The sequence below is a fragment of the Sorex fumeus genome, unplaced genomic scaffold (assembly GCF_029834395.1).
Source record: "Sorex fumeus unplaced genomic scaffold, SorFum_2.1 ptg000047l, whole genome shotgun sequence".
Classification (NCBI taxonomy): Eukaryota; Metazoa; Chordata; class Mammalia; order Eulipotyphla; family Soricidae; genus Sorex; species Sorex fumeus.
In genome coordinates, this window is record NW_026606104.1 from 46,723,030 (window position 1) to 46,743,549 (window position 20,520).

At 53.4% G+C, this 20,520-nt stretch overlaps 1 protein-coding gene across 1 annotated transcript in view; it reads right to left on the minus strand.

The window, feature by feature from the left end:
* Positions 1–18,687, minus strand: part of NKAIN1 (sodium/potassium transporting ATPase interacting 1) — a 52,079-nt gene extending 33,392 nt beyond the window's left edge. The window contains exon 1 of the mRNA XM_056123165.1: positions 18,267–18,687. Within this exon, the coding sequence (XP_055979140.1) occupies positions 18,267–18,320 (54 nt within the window). The 5' untranslated portion in view covers positions 18,321–18,687. The remainder of the gene's footprint in view (positions 1–18,266) is intronic.
* Between the last annotated feature and the right edge of the window lie 1,833 nt (positions 18,688–20,520).

Here is a 20,520-nt window from a genome sequence, read left to right on the forward strand (position 1 = left end):
ATCCCGGGCAGGGGGTCTGGTGGAACTGGGCACAGAGGCAGCAGCGTTGCTGCCTGTGGCCAGGAGGGAGGTGGGCCAGGGGGAGAAGCACCGCGGTGTGGACACAGGAGAACAGGGCTACCCCAGGACGGGTGGAGGCTTGGTCTCTGGCAATCACGGGGAAAGGACTTGCAGAGGCAGGAAGAGCAGACGCACTGAGGTGTGAGGGGCAACTGGGGTACTGACCTCAGTGTGTGTGTGTGTGAGCTCAGGGACCAGAACTGGGGAGAGCAAGGCTTGGAGATCAGCCAGTCCCCCAGATAGACCACTAATTTTTTTCCAGTGCTGGGGATGGGTCACAGGACTCACATATGCCAGACATTTGCTCCCAGTTGAGTCGCCTCCGCATTCCAAATGAGCAAAAATTTTTAAAAAAAGCTTATTTAGGGGCCTCTGTGCTCAGGGGTCACTCTAGCAGGCTCAGGGGACTATATGAAGTGCTGGGTGTCAAATCTGGGCCAGGCATGATCAGCACTCTACCCACTGTACTATCTCTCTGGCCCCCAATCAGCAAACTTTTTGTTCACTTTTGGGTCACACCCAGTGGTACTCAGGGGCTACTTCCAGGTCAGTACTCAGGGGCTGTTCCTGGCAGTGTTTGGGGGACGATGAGGTATAGAGAGGGGGTCAAACTTGGCCTTCCAGAATGCCAAGCATACACTCCATTGAGCTACTCCCATTTCTGGACAAATAATTTGAGGGTGAGGGGTACTCACCCAGCGGTGCTCAGGGGACCTTCTTGTGGTGGTAGGGATCAAACCCAGTCCTACAGCATACACAGTATGCGCTCATCCCATATAGCCATCTTCATGGCCCTTTAATCCACATTTATCTGTAGATTTAGTTTGACTTTTGAGTCACTCTTGGCTATTCTCAGGGGACCATGTATAGTGCCGGGAACCGAACCTGTTTGGCTGCATGCAAGGCAAGTGCCCTATCTGCTGTCCTATTTCTCAGGCCCTGACTTTTTTCTTTAACTGAAAATCTGGGGCCACATGCAAGAGTGCTCAGGTGCTATTCCTTGGAGAGGGGTCCCCAAGTGGTGTTCAGGAGACCCAGGGATCCCTCCCAGCAATTCTTGGCCAGACGGGTCTGTGGTTCATTTCACATGCCCCAGGACATGGTACTGCTCAGATCTATGGTGTCGGGATAACCCAGGACAGCTAAGCAGTGCCTGGAGTTCCTCTCAGGTTGCACCTGGCAATGCTCAGGAACCATACGCGGTGCCAGGAATCAACTGGATAAGCTGCGTGCAAGGTGAGTGCCTTCAGCCCTGATCCCTCTCCAGCCCTACATTATGTCAATGTAGGGCCTGAACAGAAGCTTGGAACCTGGTAAAAATGAAAATTCACAGGTTCTACCTTAGATCTACTAAGTCAGAAACTCAGGAGATTAGCCCAGCAAAGTTTGTTTTGAGGCCATGGCCTGCGATGCTTGGGAGCTACCCCTGTCTCAGTGTTCAGGGTCATTCCTGGTAGGGCTCAGGGAACCATGTGGTGTGGGGGATAGGACCCAGCCCCACCTCATGCACCATTCCCTGAGTCACTGTCCAGGCCCAGGGGTGTGCTTTTGACTGATTCCCTTGCAAGGTGATTCCCTTGCAGTGAAAATTCCAGAATCTCCCGGCTGGCTGCCCCAGAAGGGTACATCCAGTCCTGGGCAGGAAGAGGGCAGAGTCAGGATGAGGACCACATCTACCAGCCCTGGATCAGTCTGCTTCCCAGGGGACTTCCAGTCACTCAGAAAAAGGGGGCTGACCCCTACAGTGAATGAGTGATGGAGGGGGGGCTTATCATGCACCACTCCTTGGGTGGCACAGGTAAGGGTAAAGGAAGCCTTGTGACCCCTAGGAGGGGCACCTCTGACCCCATGTCATCATCTCCTCTGTCCATGGCCCCATGAAGAAGCCACAATCTCCCCGGTACTCCCTTGGGGCTGGGCCTCTCCTTCTGGTTGACTTCTGGATCCAAGATGACCCTCCCCTTGATTGCCAGCCCTACTTTCCTCTGCCTTTCTGGATACCCCTCCAGCTGGCACTGAGTGAGAAAAAGAGAACCCAGGGGCTGGAGAGATAGTACAGTGGGTACGGCACTTGATTTGAATGCAGCTGACCTGGGTTTGATCCCTAGCATCCCATATGATCCCTCGAGTAACACCAGGAATAATTCCTGAGTGCAGAGCCAGGAGTAACCCTTAAGCATCACCAGAAATAGAAAAAAAAAAGCTAATAAGAGAAATAATAATGAAAAGAAAGAGAATTCAGAAGGCTCACTGTGTGACCTCTGACCAGGAAGCTCAGATCATGCAGACCCAGCTTGGGGCTCTGGAGAGGTAGTACCAAGCCTGCCACCGCCCCACCAAGCTGGCAGGGTGTAGAGTCACAAGGGACTGTGGGCCCAGGCCTGGGGTGAGGCTGCACACTCCGTGTGCTCCAGCCCTGTTTCCTCACTGAACACAGGAGACAGTACTGGTCTCCACCCGTAGGTTCCTGAGAGGAAGCTCTTCCCAAGAGCATATGCTCTTCCCACGCCTCAGCGCGATGCAGCATGCCCGCCCGCTCCTGGGGGCCACTCTGCAGGGCCACTTGGGAACAGCCCTGGCTCGGGGTTAGGAATGCTTGCTCCACTTTCCTGAAGATTCTGTTATTATCACTATTAATCATCGGCAGGGCTGCAGTGGAGTAATTGCTTCCTCCAGGTCAGGAGGATTTCCTATTGTCACCCTCATTCTCATTTGCTCCCACCAACGCAGGGACGCTCTCTAGAAAGCAGGAGCTGTGCTGGGCTTCTTCCATTCCTGGCACTGGCCGGCACAGGCCCTGACCTGGAACACCCAGCAGCTCTGCAGAATGGACTCGAAATCCTCTCCTGGGCCATGCAAGGAAGGAAGCTCCCAGCCCAGCAAGAGCTTGAGTGCCACCAGGGATGCAGAGTGGACAGTGCCCAGGTCTCTGTGTCTGTGGCCATGTGTGACTTTCAGGGGTATGTGTAACTGTGTATGTGACAGCATGTCTATGTGTATGAGACCCAGGGAGTATATATGTATGTGTGTGTGTGTACGCGCACACGCGTGCGTGCGCATGTGCGCACGGGGAGGGGGGGAGCTGCATGTATGTGACAGCATATGTGTTGGTTTCAGGGTGTGTGTTGTGACGGTGTGTGTGTGAGTGGGTGACAGTGTGTGTGACTGGGTATAATATGTGAGTGTGTGTATGACAGTATGAGCTTCAGGGAGTGTGTGTGTGTGTGTGTGTGTGTGTGTGTGTGTGTGTGTGTGTGACTGTGTGAACTCCAGGGTGCATTGTGACCATGTGTGAGCTGAATGGGCAGCCACAAGAATTGGGGCTGTGGGGAACTCCCAGGTCGCCCCCACGCCCTTGCAGCCTGCCTCCCTCCCGTGGAGAGCTGATAATAGGAGAGGTTCTAATTATGCTCTAATTGCTTTCTTCCAGGCAGTTTCTCTGGAGCCAAGGAGTTCAGAGTTCATGAATAAATGAAGAGGGAGGAAGCGGGGAGGGATGTTTATTGATCCACAAATCTCTGTGTGCTGGTGACTGCCCTACAAATGCTGGACCACGCAGCTGTGTGCAGCTTGAACACTCTCTCTCTCTCTCTCTCTCTCTCTCTCTCTCTCTCTCTCTCTCGCAATGTGGTCTCGGGCAAACCTGTTTCCCCAGGTGCATGGTGTGTGGGCAAAGGGAATGTCTGGTCACTTCCCCTCTAGGGTGTCAACGCAACAGCCAGACAGAACCCTGGCCAAGTGGGTCTTGCCTTCTCACACTGCCCTTTCATCTAGATGCCTCAGTCCCTAAAAAGAACTAGCCCCATGCCCAGGCTGCAGTGAGGTTGGAGGAGCAGTCACCTGTCGAAGGGGGTGGGTGCCAGGCAGGAGGAACTGGGTCGCCCACTCAGAGGCTTGCTCTCCCCCTTGCCTCCGGGACCCCTGGTCAAGGCCAGGCCTTGGGGCTGGGCCCTCAAAATTCTTGAGTTTTGGGGGCTGGAGTGACAGTACAGCAGGTAGGGAGCTTGCTTTGCATGTGGCTGACCTGGGTTCAATCCTGGGCACCATATATAGTCCTCAAGTCTCTCCAGAACTGATCTTTGACCACAGAGCCAGGAGTGGTTCAAAAAATAAAACAAAAGTCAAACAAAAATACTGTTGAGTCTTTTTTTGTTTTGCTTTTTGGGTATGGGGACCATACCCAGGGTGCTTAGGGCTTACTACTAGCTCTGTGCTCAGGGATTGCTCCTGGCAATGCTTTTGGGGACTCTAAGTGGTGGCAGAACCAAACTGGGGTCCCCGTGTGCAAGGCAACTGCCTTAAACTTCTGTGGATCGCCAGCCTTGGTGGCTTCACCTATTCCAGGTGAATGGCAATCTGAGTGACAGGAGGTTCACCTGGGTATAGAGAACCGGGGGTGAATGCCTGCACACAGTTAGCATTTGGGAAGCCAGCTGGTGTTCCTGCTAATATCGTTAATAACCCTCCAAGGCACAGAATGCCATCTTCCCTGCCAACGAGGGAAGCATGAGAAGGTCAAGAATTCAGAGGCAAGACTTGGGGGCTGAGAAGACGGTTCAAAGGGGTGAGCACATATTCACATATGGAAGTGAATATGTGCACATCACCATTCAATCCCTGTCACTGAATGGTCCCCTAATTACTGCTGAGAATACTCCCAAGCACTACCAAGTGTGGTTCAAAAAACACACCAAACGGAGATTTCAGGGCCAGAGCGATAACATTGTGGGTAAGGATGTTTGCCTTACATGTGGATGACCCAGGTTTAATTTCTGATATCCTTTATGGTCCCCTGAGCACCACCAAGAATGAGCCCTGAGTGCAGAACCAAGAATAAGTCCTGAGCACCTCAGGGAGTGGCCCAAAAACAAAGGCAAGATTCGGGGGACTGGGGAGAGCTTAAAGGGCTGGAGGACATGGTTTGCATACTTGGTTTGGTCTCCAAACTGCAGGATTCCCTGAATATTGTCAGGAAAAGACCTCAAACCCCACCCGGTATGGTCCAAAAACAAGTTACAATATGAACCCAGCACATCAGACCCTGTCCAAAGCTGCGGTGAGCCGGGTGTGAGCCAGGTGTGGCTCTGGTTTCTCACTGTTTGACATACCTGCTCCCGAGGCTTGCCCATAGCTGATGTCCAATGATGTGCTGAAATGCAAAACTATGCAGGGAAATGGGCAGCAACGGGCTCTGCTTCCTGCTCCGGGGAGCCAAGGATGGAGGCTGAGGGGCTGAGGGAGGAAGCCCAGTGGGGGTGGTGGGATTGGGCGTCTCTGGGGTCCTTGGGATGTGCTAGTTGCAAGAATCCTTTTCACCTTTCCAAGACTTCCACTAAGAAGGCAAAGTTAGAAATCAGGGATTTTCTGTTGTGTGGGGTGAAGTGTCCCCAGCAGTGTTTGAGGGTTCAGGGGTCACTCCTGAACACCCCTCACCCAGTGATATAGGTTTGATGGTCACTGCTTTGGACCAGCCATGCCGGAAGTCACCAGGGTCACTCAAGTAGTGTTGGGGGATCATGTGGCATTAGGGATGAAACTTGAGGTCTCCGGTGTGCAAGGCACACACTCCAGTCCTCTATCTCCTTGGCCCCAGGAATTGTAGCTTTGGGCCTAGTAGGAATCTGCTCTGCTAGTTTTGCTGAGTCTGGGAAGAGACTGCGCCCTGCAGCTCAGAGCCCCCAACCTAGGGACAGGGAACAACAGTGCTCGAGGGCAGTATCTCGGGGGACACAAAACAGTCTGGAAGAAACCACAGGTCAGAGGTCAAGAATGGAGACTCCAGGGGGCTGGAGCGATAGCACAGCGGGTAGGACATTTGTCTTGCACGCAGCCAACCAGGGTTTGATTCCCAGCATCCCATATGGTCCTCCGAGCACCACCAGGAGTAATTCCTGAATGAAGAGCCAGGAGGAACCCCTGTGCATTGCCTGGTGTGACCCAAAAAGCAAATAAATAAATAAATAAATAAATACATAAATAAAAGAATGGAGACTCCAGGGGGTCAGGGGTAGGAGGATGTTGAGGCAGGAGTGGTGGGGGGGCCCTGAGACAATGGTGAAGGGACAGACACTCTGGTGGTGGGGGATGGGGGTGGGAGAGGACTCTAGTCATAAAACCTACCACTGGCAGTACTCTAAGGTTGAAAGTCACTTGAAAATAAAAAAAGAATGGGGGCTGGAGCAACAGCACAGTGGGGAGGGCGTTTGCCTTGCATGCAGCCGACCCGGGTTCAATTCCCAGCATCCCATAAGGTCGCCCGAGCACCGCCAGGAGTAATCCCTCAGTGTGTGATCCAGGAGTAACCCCTGTGCATCACCGGGTGTGACCCAAAAAGAAAAAAAAAAGAATGGAGGTCCAGGGTTCCAGGGTCTGGAGAGAGCTGAGGGCTGAGGGCAGGTTTTGTATGCAGGAGGTTCCATATGCAGGACCACATGATTCCCTGAACACCAGGAAAAGACTCTGAAGCACCAAGCCAGAGACTATATGGAGGAAAGGTGCTTGCCTCGCACACAGCCCAACTGGATCTGATTCCTGTACTGCATACAGTCCTGGAGCCCTTTGGGAGTGAGTCCTGAGCACAGGACCTGGAGAAGGTCCTGAGCACTGCTGGGAATGGTCCAAAAAAATCAAAACAAAGAGTAGTCCCAGAGCACCATGGGTGTGGCTCCCCCCAAAACAGTGAGGGCCCAGGGACTGGGATAGTTCAAACTGATGGAGCACATGTCTGGAATACACCAGGGCCCAAATCTGGCGACCATCACTGCAGTCTCCCAAGCACTGCGGGCTATAGCCCTGGAGGCCCTCAAACCGGCCCAGTGCCCCCCAGCACCACTTCACCACCAGGCATAAGCACTGAATCCTCAGGCCAGCAGGAGGAACTCTGGGAGCCATGCTGGGAACCCCCCATCCCTGCAATAAATCTGGAGTCAGACTTGCCTGGGTGTAGCCCAGCTCTTGCCCTCATCAGGCGGGTGCGGGTGTTGTTCCAGCCTCAGATTTAGCCTCTGGAATGGGCACAACCATGCCTGCCAACCACGCAAGGTGCAGTGAGGGGGTGTGTAACTAGGGCAGGTGAAAGGTGGTGTGTCCTCAACATCTTTGATTTTGTTTTTGTGTTTTGGTTTTGTGGCCACACCCAGAAGTTTAAGGAACTACTCCCAGCACAGTGCTCAGAGGTTGACTCACAGAGATGCTGTGGGGATCATGCAGTACCTAGAATTGAACCTGGGGCTCCTGCGTGCAGAGCCTTTGAGATGCCTCCGCAGCCCAGCACACAGTAAAGCCCTGTTAGTCCACGCCACAGGCAGACACCCGGCAGCTCACTTCACAGATGGGGAAACAGAGCCTCCGTGGGGACAAGGACTTGTCCAAGGTCACAGTGCCAGTTCATGGCAGAGCCAGGCCACTGTGGGAGCTGGAGCCGGCGTTACGGGGCCCCGCTGACCAGACCTCAGCGTCAAGGATAACCAGCTGACCTGTCAGAGTGCTGGGCCAGCCCGCTCAAGTCTCGAAGACTCTGCTGAAGCTCCCTCGCGGGTTCTCCCAGGCTGCTTACACCAGTGGGAGGGCAGAACGCAACAACGGCTGACCCGCCTCCCTGGTCTACCTGGCTGGGCCCCGTGCCACTCCGGGGCTGGCTGCAGAGGCCTCAGAGACATTCCAGGGGCCTGGGACCGAACACCATTTGTCAGCCCTGCACGGTGGTGGCGGCAGGCTCGTCTCCATGGCAACAGTGCAGTGTGAAGGCATTCTGGCATCATTAGGGAGCGCGCCGAGTAGTATAAACAGAGGCTGCAGTAGATTACACGCCTATTATGAGCAGTCTCGGGCTCTGAGCACTGGTAATTATACCTAATTGTGCATTTAATTGTGTAATTGAAAACCCACATCTCTGGTTCAGGCTGGGGCTGCAGTACCTAGCCCCCACCACCCCCGTCTGCCCCCTCCTCGAAAATGCTTAGGAGTCATCCTGACCCTAAACATTCCGAGACTGCCTCCCCTTCTAGGGCAAGGAAAAGCTGGAGTAGACACTGGGGCACAGCGCTACAGACTCCCAATCCCCCTACTTTCTGTGCCAGGAGCTCAGCCAGGCTCTTATGGGGGAATGGGGGGCAGTAAGGAGCACAGTGAAGGCAAAGGGACATGGTAAAAGCACTAAAACATTCCCAGTTTTTATCATGCCTAAGAGAGCCTGTTCAGTGCTCCTGGCATTGTCTTCTCAGGACTGAGAAAGAGCATCTGGTGGCACCAGGGGACCCGGATGATCATGTGTGCAAGAGACCCTCCAACTGAAATGTAAATTCTGAATCGCTCCAAGGATGGGCAGCTCCCCACCCGACTGTCAGCCACCATGGAGGCTCTGTGGACAGTCAGAATTCAACCCTCCCTCCCCCACCCCCGCTTCAGATAGGAGAAAATGTAGCCCAGAGAGGGGTAGGGTCAGCTCAAAGTTGCACAGCAAGTGCTACGGAATGCTGGTTCTTTGCCTGCATTCAGGGGCATGTTTGGGGTTCTAAGGTGACTTAGCACTGGGAACTGTGTCAGCCTTCCAAAAAACCTTCTGGGTTTTTTGCTTTTGTTCTCAGAGGCCACACCCAGCAATGCTCGGGGATTACCCTTGGCTCTGCACTCAGGGATCATTCCTGGTGCTGCGCAGACCATATGGGATGCAGAGAACTGAACCTGGGTTGACCACATGCAAGCAAGTGCTCTACCTATCACACTGGCCCCTTAGAAAGCTCCTGAATGCAAATGTTTAAGGCAGGTATGGGTGAGAGACAGTCTGATCCTCCTGCTCATACTTGGTGACTCGAGACTTAATTTTATGGACAAATTTTCCATGTGGGCATTGGAATGAAGACAGAATGAAGACTCTCAGGCAGACAGGGAGGGCCAGGGGATGACCAAGGGACTGGAGCATGGGAGTTGCACCCGGAAGTCCTGAGCTTGACCCCACGGCTCCCTGAATACTGCTATAGGGACCCCAAAACAATGACAATTACTACAAAAGCAGAGGAAAGAAGAACCGCCTGAGTCCTCGACAACCTGACACCCAAGTCTCCCCTCCTTGGGCAAGTCGCTGGAGATGAGAGTCTCCCTGCCCTGGAGCCTTCTATACCGAGGAGTCACTGCTGCCCACAGCTGGGCGCCAGCACCTCTGATGGTCACTCAGAAAGGGACAAAACTCAGCGGCTTAGAGCTGACGAGGGATACTTTGTGCTCACCCCCCCCCTTTTTAAGCCACACCCAGAAGTGCTCAGGGTTTACTCCTGGCAGGTTTGGGGGACCATATGAGATACTAGGGATCAAACCCAGCTTAGCTGCATACAAGATGAATGCCCCACCCCTACCCCTGCACTATCCCTTGGCCCCAAGTGTGGCCACCCTTTCAAGCAACATCCAAACTTTCTGAGTAAGCCACGCCGGGTTGTGTGTCCACGGATCTACCTGCATGAGCTCGGGCTGGCACAGCCACAGAAAGGTGCTCCTATCACCCTCAAACGCTAGAGGAGCAGAGGGCCCAGACCACAGACTTCATGGACCCCCTTTCCCCTTGCCGGTGGGCCTTCTGCTGAGTGGAGGGTGCCACGCCCCATCGCCAGGTGTCAGAGCTGCAGCCTCTGCCTACCTCCTGTCCAGATCCTTTCCTGAGCTCCTGCTTGGCACAGCTCAAAAGGAGCCTCCTAAAATCATCTCTGCAGATAATTTTGATCCCAATTTAGAGAAGGGCACAGAAAGGTTAAGCATCCTGCCTGAGGTCATCGGCTACAGAGATACAGAGACGAAACTACTCACATCTCAGCTTAAGCCCAAAGCCCAAGTTTCTGTCCATGGACAGCCTGCTTCTCAATTCTCCACCAGCTTTTTTTTGCCTTGAGGTTTTGTTATTGTTTCTTGCTTTTTGGGACACTTCCAGCTCTGTGCTCAGAGGTCACTTCCAAGGGGTGCTTGGGGTACCAGGTGCAAGGGATCCACCTCAGACCTCCCGCTCAGCCTCCGGAGCTCTCTCCCCAGCCCCCTGATGCAGATTAGAGGCCAGGGTCAGGAGAAGAGGGAGGTATGACACCACAGAGCAGCTCTCTGCAGACCGGCAGCCTGGCAGATGGTGTGTCTCAGGGAGTTTCACGTCACTGTTGTGGGCTCACCCTCAGCCTCAGAAGCACCAGCTCCTTTTCTCCAGCTCAGGGAGGAAGTCAGAGCCATTGGGATTGGGCTCCCACAATCAAAGCTAGCTCTAAGCACCCCCTCTACCCATGTCCTAGAACTTTTTTTTTTTGCTTTTTGGGTCACACCCAGTAATGCTCAGGGGTTGCTCCTGGCTCTGCACTCAGTAATTACCCCTGGCAGTGCTCGGGGGACCATATGGGATGCTGGGAATCGAACCTGGGTTGGTCTCATGCAAGGCAAACGCCTTACCTGCTGTGCTATAGTTCTAGCCCCCTGTCCTGGAACTTTTATTTATTATTAAAAATATTTACTTATGTATTCTTGGGTTTGGGGTCACATCCAGCTGTGCTCAGGACTTCTGACTCTGTACTCAGAGAACCACGGCTGGCAGGGCTTAGGAGCCCATATGAGGTGTCAGGTATTGAACCCGGATCAGCTAAGCGCAAGACCCTACCTGTTATTCTATCGCTCTGGCCCCTTTTGGGCTTTTAGTTGTTGTTGTTTTTGTTTTTTTGGGGGTCATACCTGGCAATACTCAGGGATTACTCCTGGTGATACTCAAGGGACCATATGGGATGCCAGGGATGGAACCTGGGTCAGCCGCATGCAAGGCAAACACCCTCCCCTCTGGACTATTGCTCCAGCCCTAACTTTTACATTTTGTTTTTTGGGCTACATCCAGCAATACTCGGAAACTAGCCCCAGTTTTGTGCTTGGGGCTGTCATTCCTGGCAGTGCACAGGGACCCTGTGGTGCCAGGGATGTAACCCAGGCTTCCCACATGCAAAGGATGCTCTCCAACCCCTTCAGCTGTCACTCAGGTCTGGAAACTAACTTTAACTTAAAAAAAAAAACTCTTTCATCCCAGCTGTGTTACCCACATCCACTTCTTGAAACTAAAGATTTTATTGATCAGCGTCTACCAACTCTGCTGGTGGTTTTGTTTGTTTGCTTTTGAGACACACCCAACTGTGCTCAGGGCTTACTCCTGACTCTGTGCTCAGGGATCACTTCTGTCAGGGATCAAGGGACCATATATGCTGCCAGGGATTGAGCCTGCATTAGGTGTGTGTAAGGCAAGAGCCCTACTCACTGTACTCTCTCTCTCTCTCTCTCTCTCTCTCTCTCTCTCTCTCTCTCTCTCTCTCTCTCTGGTCCCTTGGTTCAGATTTTCCACTGCTCTCAAATCCTTTCACCTTGATCATTCCAGAGTCCTGACGGTGCCTCTGCTTCCTTGGAATCCACCCCCTGCATTCTTCTGATCTTCAGAATGCCCATCAGTAAATGGGATAAGTAAATCTCACAGGGTCATTCCCAGGGCTGAGAAGTCTACAAGCTTAATTTCTTTTCTGCATCAGAGCTCCTTTCAACCCAACAAAGGCCTTGGAGCGGAGAGAAATGGGAACAATCGAACAAGCAAGTGAGGAGAACTGGCATCTAATAACCACAGCTTATGGGTAAGGCAAGATTTAGGCTGCTCCATCTGCTTTCAAATCCAGAAAACCCACAATCCTACCGGGATACCAACAAAACAGGCAAGGTAGATAAGAGCTGTGGGGCTGAAGCAGGTTTGAGTCCCTGGAAAGTGCCAATTAAGTTATGTCGCTTGGCTAAGCCAGAGAGTAACAAAGACAAGAGACAAAGACAAGAGACATTTCAAACGCCCAGCCTGGTGCCTGGCTCAGAGACGGCAAACAGAAGGAAGGCACTAATGTTGTTATTAATATCACAAATTTTTTTTGTTCATTTTTGAGCCACCCCCGGTGATGCTCAGGGCTTATTCCTAGCTCTGCACTCAGGAATCACTTCTGGGGGTGTTCAGGGACCAGATGGGATGCTGGAGACCGAACCCGGGTCGGCTGTGTGTAAACGCCCTACCCGCTGTGCTATGGCTACGACCTTATTATCACAATTTTTATTTCTCATTGGCCCATTCATTTTCCATATAAAGAAAAATAAAAGATGGCAGTTGATGTGGCTAGTCCAGGCTTTCAAGGCAAACAGCGCCAGGCGCTGAGCAGCACTTTCCCTTCATGGGCACCACTCAGTCATTCTCAACCCTCCCCAACTGCCTCTGGGTTTCCAATTACTTTAGAGGAGAAGCAGAGGGTAAGATGCTTTCTGGAAGTTACAAAACAAGAAAGTCATAAAACAAGCTGTCCCATCCCTGGGATACTGCTTCTAAGCCCTGGACCAGATCAGGGGGTGCATCTCTCGAAACCACCATCCACCCTCCCTTGCAAAGGAGCAGAGTGGAATTCTTCTCCACCCACCAAGTCTGCCGACCTCACAAGGGTTGTTTCGCTTTCGTCTGTCCAATCCCGAAAGGGAGCTGATCACCCATCCCCTGTTCTGCCCAGAAAGGGCCAGTGGCTCTTGCTGCTGTTGCTTCTGCCTGGGAAGCCAGGTCCCAGGACCCGGAGCACCCAGGGCTGGGCCAGACCTCACAGGAGGCCCAGAGCACACAGATCCAGCTGCTGCAAAGACAGACCCCCAGCCGAGCCCGTTCCCCTTGTCCTTCCTATCACTACTGCTAATAACCACATCCATCAGGCTGACCACGTTTCACACCATTACTCGTGGCTCAGCAGGAAACGACGCATTTTCTCCCTCACCCACCACCTTCCAGAAAACAAAGCACTTTCCAGAAAGGAAGTGAGTGAAAGCAACATTTTCCTAAGGGCTTACTGTGTGCCAGGCACCTGGATAAACCTTTTTGACTTGGTGCGGTAGGGGTAACACTTTCTCCTTGACAGAGGGAGAGGGTTGGGGGAGGGTGTGCAGGGGAGAAGCTGCAAACGTCCCAGGTCACACAGCACTGGCACAAGAACCAGCGGGCTGACTGTGCCCCAGTTCACAGGCTCCGTGCATGAGTTTAGGGAAATAAGATCCAATTCAAGATGAGGAAACTGAAGTTTAGAACAGGGAAGTGACTTGAATAGGCACAAGTGTCCCTGAGGGGTGTGTGTGTGTGTGTGTGTGTGTGTGTGTGTGTGTGTGTGTGTTGGGGGGGGGATTGTGGGAGGGGAAGTAGGTCTCTTGGTTATCATCAGCTTGTTTAGTAACCTTGGGCAAACCTCTCTGAGCCTCAATTTCCTTATCTGCAAAAGGGACAGCTGATTTTCCCTATTCCATTAAGTAACAAACACTAAGAAGAATTTAAAAAAAAAATGTAAGAGTGAAGTTTATTGATCGTTTAACATGTCCCAGGCACTTTGCCAAGCACTTTACATATGTAAGCTCATTTGGTTAAATGAGGTAATGCCTATAAAGTGCTTAGCGCAGGACTCCAGAAATGGGAGTGATAATGATGATGATGAAGAAATTGATGATGACTCCCTGGGGCGCGTCTCCCGGTTCATGCTTTTACAGGAAGTCGCTAGAGGCCTGCAAGGTTTCAGGAAGGATGGAGACCAGGAGGGAAGAGCAGGGTTTGGACATTAAAATTACATAGCTCAACAGGCTGAGCACCTGCTCTGCATCCTGGGAGGCTCAAGTCTGATCCTCAGCACAGCATAGTCCACCCCCCACACCCCCAAGCACAAGTTGGGAGGAATCCCCAAGCACCACTGGGTGTGGTCCCAAAACAAGAAAGAGAGAACAAAGGAACAAAGAAAGAGAAAGGAAGGAAGGAAAAGGGAATGAATAGTATTAATAAAGTCAGGACACTGCAACATGCAGAAGTGGAGAAAGCAAAAGGCTCAAGATTTTCTCCAGAACAGAACCACACTGCATTGTATGGACGCTTCGGGACCAGCCCAGACCCCAGCCCCGAGGCCTTAGCTGGGCAGACTTAGCAGTTCACTGAAGACGGACCAGTTTCTTCTGGTTGGCAGATGGTAGCCCAGAGAGATAGGACAATGGGTCAGGCATTTGCATGTGGCTGACCTGGGTTTGATCCCCAGCAACCCAGATGGTTCCTGAGCCTTGCCAGGGGTGATTCCTGAGTGCAGAGCCAGGGGTAAGCCCTAAGCGACCACTAGGGGTGGCCCAAAAATCAAGACTAAAACAAACAAACAAACAAAAAGCCCCCCAAGCCCCCAAGTCTTGCAGGGAAGAAAGCCCTGTCCACTCACGGGATGTCAGAGGCAGAATTGAGCTTGAATCGGGCCTTGTGCTTCTTAGCTCAGTGTCGAACTACCTGCAGCAGCAGTGTCCGAATGAAGACGGTGGGCAAGCCTGCGGGATGCTGGGACCACAAGGGTAGGACACATCCCAGAATATCCAGCATTAATAATAAAGAGCATGGGTCTCCTGCCTGCTCACTCACTTCATGTTTGGCCCAGAGCTTCTTCGTTATATGTATTTAATCCTCAACAACAACTCTAATAACTGGGAACTCTGCGTCTCTCTAATTTTTTTTGTTTTCTTTTGTTACGTTTTGAGCCACACAGAGATGCTCAGGGGTTACTCCTCGCTCTGCACTAAGGAATCACTCCTGGTGGTGCTCGGGGGACCATCTGGGGTACTGAGGATGGGTCAGCTGCATACAGGGTAAATGCCCTAGCCGCTGCACTGTCACTCTGGCCCCCTCTCTAATTTACAGGTAATAAAACAATGGCTCAGAATGGGTAAGAAATGTACTAAGACCACTAAGTTCAGTAAGAGTCAGGACACAACTCAGGTCTGTCCTGCTGAACTCCAGAGTTCCACCATGTGTACACCTCCCACCTTGCAATCCACTCTCAACTTCTCCTGTCTCACCCACACCACATCTACTCCAATTACAGAAAAGCATTCAGGCCTGACTTGTCTTATTTTTTTATAATTAAACTTTTATTGTTATGATCTTTCATATGAAAAGGAAAACTCTGACCCTGCTCCTCTTCTGAAGTTTTCAGTTAAGAAATATTTAGCAGCCTCTTCCTTGTCTACCCTCTCACTGGGTGAGCTACTAAGGCCCCCTTCTCCCTGGGACATCGGGCTGCTGAATTCCAGCATCTGGAAACCAATTATAAAAGCTACCAGGGAGCCCGAGCCTCTTGGGGCTGGGAACAGCTGCAGGGACCCATGAGCAATCCCAAGAACAAAGCTGGGAGTAATCTCTGAACACTATTAGATGTGGCCTCCAAACAAACAAAAAACAAAAAGGAGACCATCAGAGCCAAGAGGCCAAGTTTCAAGTGTCCTCTGGAAGCACCTCTCCAGATAATTCATACACTCTCTCAGGCTACCCAAAGCCACATCACATCAGAGTCCCAGAATATCAGAGTCCCAACTTGGTCTTGCCTGTAACTCCAGAGCCCCTCAGGCTGGTAAAATCCTCTAAGTGGAAGGGTGGGGATTTGGCTGAACTGGGGAGAGAGTACTGGGAGAGAAGAACCCAAGGGACCTCACACTGACCGGACCATAACTATTCATTTTACAATCAGGAAGGCAACAGAGAGGGCTGGAGTGATAGCACAGCGGGGAGGGTGCCTGCCTTGTACGCAGCCGACCTGGCTTAGATTCCCAGCATCCCACATGGTCCCCGAGCCCTGCCAGGAGTAATTTCTCAGTGCAGGGCTAGGAGTAATCCCTGAGGACTGCTGGGTAAAGCCCAAAAATCAAAACCGCACTGTAGCACTGTCCTCCCATTGTTCATTGATTTGCTCGAGCAGGCACCAGTAACGTCTCCACTGTGAGACTTGTTGTTACTGTCTTTGGCATATCGAATACGTCACAGGTAGCTTGCCAGGCTTTGCTGTGCGGGCGGGATACTCTTGGTAGCTTGCCGGGCTGTCCGAGAGGGGCGGAGGAATCAAACCCAGGTCGGCCGTGTGCAAGGCAAACGCCCTACCCACTGTGCTATCGCTTCAGCCCCCCCCAAAAAAAATCAAAACAAAAACCAAAAAAATAAATTTAAAAAAGATTAAAATTTAAAAAAAAAGAAGAAACAGGAGGAAATAGAAGGGGGATGGAGAGACAGCAGAGCAGCTAAGGTGCTTGCCCTGCATCTGGTCAACCCAGGTTCAATCTCCAGCACTGCATATGGTCCTGAGAGCCCTCCTTGAAAACAGTCAGTGCTTAGGAAGAAGCCCTAAGTACTGCTGGGTGAGGCTCAAAACTTAAAAGGATGCTGGTCAGTTACTTGGATTCAAAGCCTGGCTCCTCGTCAGGGCACATCAGACAAGTTACTTTATAGGGTCACCAGGAGCACAAAATGAATGAATGAAAACACGGAACAGTGGGGCCTACCTCTAGGAAGTGCTCCAACCCTAACCGTGAAAATGACTATCCAGGAAGCAGGAGCGGAACCAATGGTTCACAGTGTGGGCCTGGGCAGGGAGGAGACCCACCTGTATCTCCTGCTCTTAGTCAAGAACTTAATCCGGACACTTTGACAGTACTTTTCTAATAAAAGGCTTAAAATTTAAAAATGAACAAACAGAAGGGGGAAAATAAAAACCCATTCTCGGAAAAGTTTCAGCATCTCCTGGCATTTCTTATGTTCCTCAAAGTAGATAAAGAGTATCTCTACTTTGAGCCGGGAGCTGCCAAACCACTGCTTCATTCATCTATTTTACAAATATTAATGGAGTGCCAGGCATTCTTCCAGCTGCTGGGGATTTAGCAGGGAAGAAAACAGATAATCTCTGCCCTTCTGGAGTTTTCATACTACCTGATCTTAATTAATCCTCTCTGCAGCCCTCAAGGATGAGCAATTTACAGACAGTCAGACCAGGGCACCCAGTAAGGGGAAAGTCACTTGCCTAGTGTTCCTGGCTGGTATCTTCAGGGCTCCAGATGTTCTTCCCACACCCAGGGGGACGGGTCTGAGGACCACAGGTTTGAGGCTAGTGACCCCGAGAGTAGAGAAACAAGATGAATGGGGTGTGGACATCCAGATTCAAAGCCTCACTCTCACTACCTGTGGGGGATTGGAGGGTCAGTGGGTGTGGGCAGTGTGGCACACCCAACCATGGAGCCAAGCACCAGCGGGGCAACTCCCCCAACTCACACAATCACACCTGACTTCTGCCCCCGGAGGTCCTTAGGCCTGGAGCAGGAGGCGGTTTTAAAGCCGGAGTCAGGACTCGGACCTACGCAGGAGGGAGACGCCCTGGACGCTCCTGGACCAACCTTCTCAATTCATGAACCAGGGCTGAAGAGCAGAGCAGATCCCCCTCTGAGCCCCACCTTCATTCCACTGGCCGCCTTCACACCAGAACCGGAGTCCCTTAAGCCGAGGTCAGATGTAGGGTTCTCCCCAGAGTGCCCAAGTAACCCCACCCGATCCAGGCGAGCTCAGGCGGAGCGGAGCTGCTGGTCGGCTGGAGCGGCTCACGCACGGAGCCCTGGCCACAGCGGCCAGAGCCAAAGAGGGAAGATGACCCTAGCCCTGCAGCTTACTGGGACCCTCTCCGCCCCAGGCCTGCGCCCTTCAGTCGGGAGGGTGAAGGGAGGCAGAAGCAGCACAAAGGAGGAGGGCACGGTTCTTCGTGTCTTAAGATCCCAACACACGCCGATGAACCCGGCCCAGGAACGATCAGAGATCCGGAGACAGACCAAGGAGAAACCCGGAGAGCGACCCACGGGGGCAGAGACTTTGGGCGAAACGCTCGCACGGGATCCAGAGCCAGAGCCCCGAGGAAGGGGGATCCCGGCGCCGAGAGACTGGAGGAAAACAGCCGGCGGGGACCGCGGCGCAGCCGAAGACCAGCTCGGACACACCCCCAGCCCAGCGCGCCCCAGCGCACAGCGGAGCCCCCACCGCGGCCACTCGCTCACCCCGCGCGGAACCGGACGCGCGGGGGCCCCGGGCGCTGGGCGGGTCGGGGACCCGCGCGCAGGACGCTCTCGGGGACAGGGGCGCGCCGGGCACGGCGACGAGAAGCGCACACAAAGAGACAGCCGGGCCAGCAGGAGCAGGCTCCGCCCGTCCGTCCGCTCGGAGACTCCAGACCACCCGGCGCAGGGCACCGGCCCCGGACACACACACACACGCGCGCGCGCGCACACGCACAGGCACACGCAAACACACACCCCGGCACCCGCGCGCCCCGGGACCCGCCCCGCCGCGCCCCACCCTGCGCGGGCCGCCTGGGCGCGCGGCTCACCAGCTGCAGGCAGCAGAAGGCGACGAGCGTGCAGCGCCCGCTGCACTTGCCCATGGCTCCGGGGGCCGCGCGGGCCGGCCGCCGCCTCCTCCGCGCCGCGCGGGCTCCGCGTCCTCCCGCTGCGCGCCTCGGGCGGCGGGGCCGGGCGCCTAGGGCCGGGCCCGGGAGCGCCGGCTCCTCAGGGCTGGGACCGGCCGCCGGCGCTCCGAGTCCATGGTCCGTGCGCCCGCGCGCCGCCTCCGCCGCGCCGCGCCTCCTTTGTCTGCCCGCTCGGCCGCCAGGCGCGCCTGCTGCCCCGGGGCGGCTGGCGGGGAGCGGGGGGCGCAGGCACCGAGCGCGGCGCGGCGCACAGCAGCACTGCCCAGCTGGGGCAGCCGCCCGGGCACTCGGCGGCCGCGGCTTCCCGGCCCCACCACGTGGCTCCGCCGCCACCGCCGGGAGGGAGGGAGGGTGGGCCGGCGGGGGTGGGGCGGAGCAGCCGCGGGAGCGCAGGGGAGGGGAGACGGGGTGAAGACGAGGGGGAGAGGCAGAGAGGCAAGTGGCAGAGTGTGGGCTTGAGCCCTGAATCAAAGCCCGACTTCGCTGCTTACTTGCTGTGTGACCTTGAGCGATCGCAGCACTTCTCTGAGTCTCAGATTTCATATATGTGTGTGATTTCAAATATATGTGTGTTATATGTGCCATGTTTGCATGATATATTTTATGTATACGTTTAGTATGTTTATTTATTTTTGCTTTTTGGGTCACACCCGGCGAGGCTCAGGGGTTACCCCTGGCTCTGCTCTCAGGAATTACTCCTGGTGGTGCTTGGGGTGGGGACCACATGGAATGCCGGGAATTGAAAGCGGGCCGACAGCGTGCAAAGCAAACGCCCTCTCCGCCCGGGCCCTAATATATATATTTTGTTTGTTTGGGGGCCACATGCGGTGGTGCTCATGATTCATTAGTGGCGATGCTCAGGAGACCGAGCATATGGAATTCTGCAGATTGAACCAGGGTTGGTCGTGTGCAAGGCAAGCACTCTACCCAATGTAATTATCACTCCAGCTGCATGTTTTTGTATACATTGCATATATGTTTTTTGGTGTACGTTATATATGTGTTTTATGTGTATGTTTTGGGACCACACTTGGAGGTGCGGGTGAGCAGGGGGATAACTCCTGGTTCTTTGCTTAGGGCCACACCTGATGATGTTCAGGGGATCATGTAGTGCTGGTCCTCTACCTGACTTCTCCCACCCTCACTTTGCTTATTAATGAAGCAAGTATAGTATTAGGATATTACAAAAGAACAGTGCTGTTGTTGGTGCCTGGAAGGCGAAGAGCAGTTAGTGAATCAAGCAGTTGGCATTCTGCCTTTGCTGCTGAAGGTACTGTGATATTCCTGTCAGCCCTGGGTTCAGTCTTTGGCCCTCTACTTTCACTCCCAGGTCTGCTCTGCATCCTAACCTTCCCTCCTGGGTGTCTCCCTGGCCACATTAGCATTCACTTCCTTCCCTTTCCTTCTGCTGGCACTCATCAAACCCCCACTGCATGCACTCCCTGGCAGTCCTAGATTCAGACTTAAATCTGAAGGGTCCTTGGAGTACCTTGACCTTCCCAGCCCAAGGGTATGCAGGGTATAAGACAGGTGATGGCAGAGGTCTGTTCTGGTTCAGTGGCCAGCCCCAAGCCCAAGTATGATGGGGAGGGAGTCAGAAAGAGCTTGTCTGGCCCAGAGAGAGTGTGTCAAATGGACTGGGGTACATGCAGATGCCCAGATTCTATTCCCAACACTGCAAGGTTCCATGAGCACTGCTGGGAGGCACCCTAAGGACAGAGCCAGCTGGAAGTATCCTCTGAGCAACACTGAGTGTGGCGAGAAAAGAAATCAAAGCCAAAAAAAGAAAGAAAAAGAAGATCTGCCTTCTCCTGTCATTCCCTCAAAATGCTCAAAACCCAAACACATCCCCAATACATTTAAATATCACTGTCCACATCCTCTAGGAGGTCAGAACAACTGTGGGATTCCTGAGGTTCTGTCTTTCTCCTGACTTAGCCACCACCTCCAGTGGTCCGCAGTGCCAGGGATCAAACCTGGAGCTCCTACATGCAAAGCATGTGCTCTAGTCCTGTGACCCTTTGTGCCATCTTCCTGGCCCCGCCCTGGAGCCTTCTGACCTGCCAATGTAAACTGTACATTTCAGCTAGTCTTTCTGAAATGCCTCCTAGATGCCCAGTGCGGGAGGGAGGGTGGAGAAAAAGGAGAAGAATTA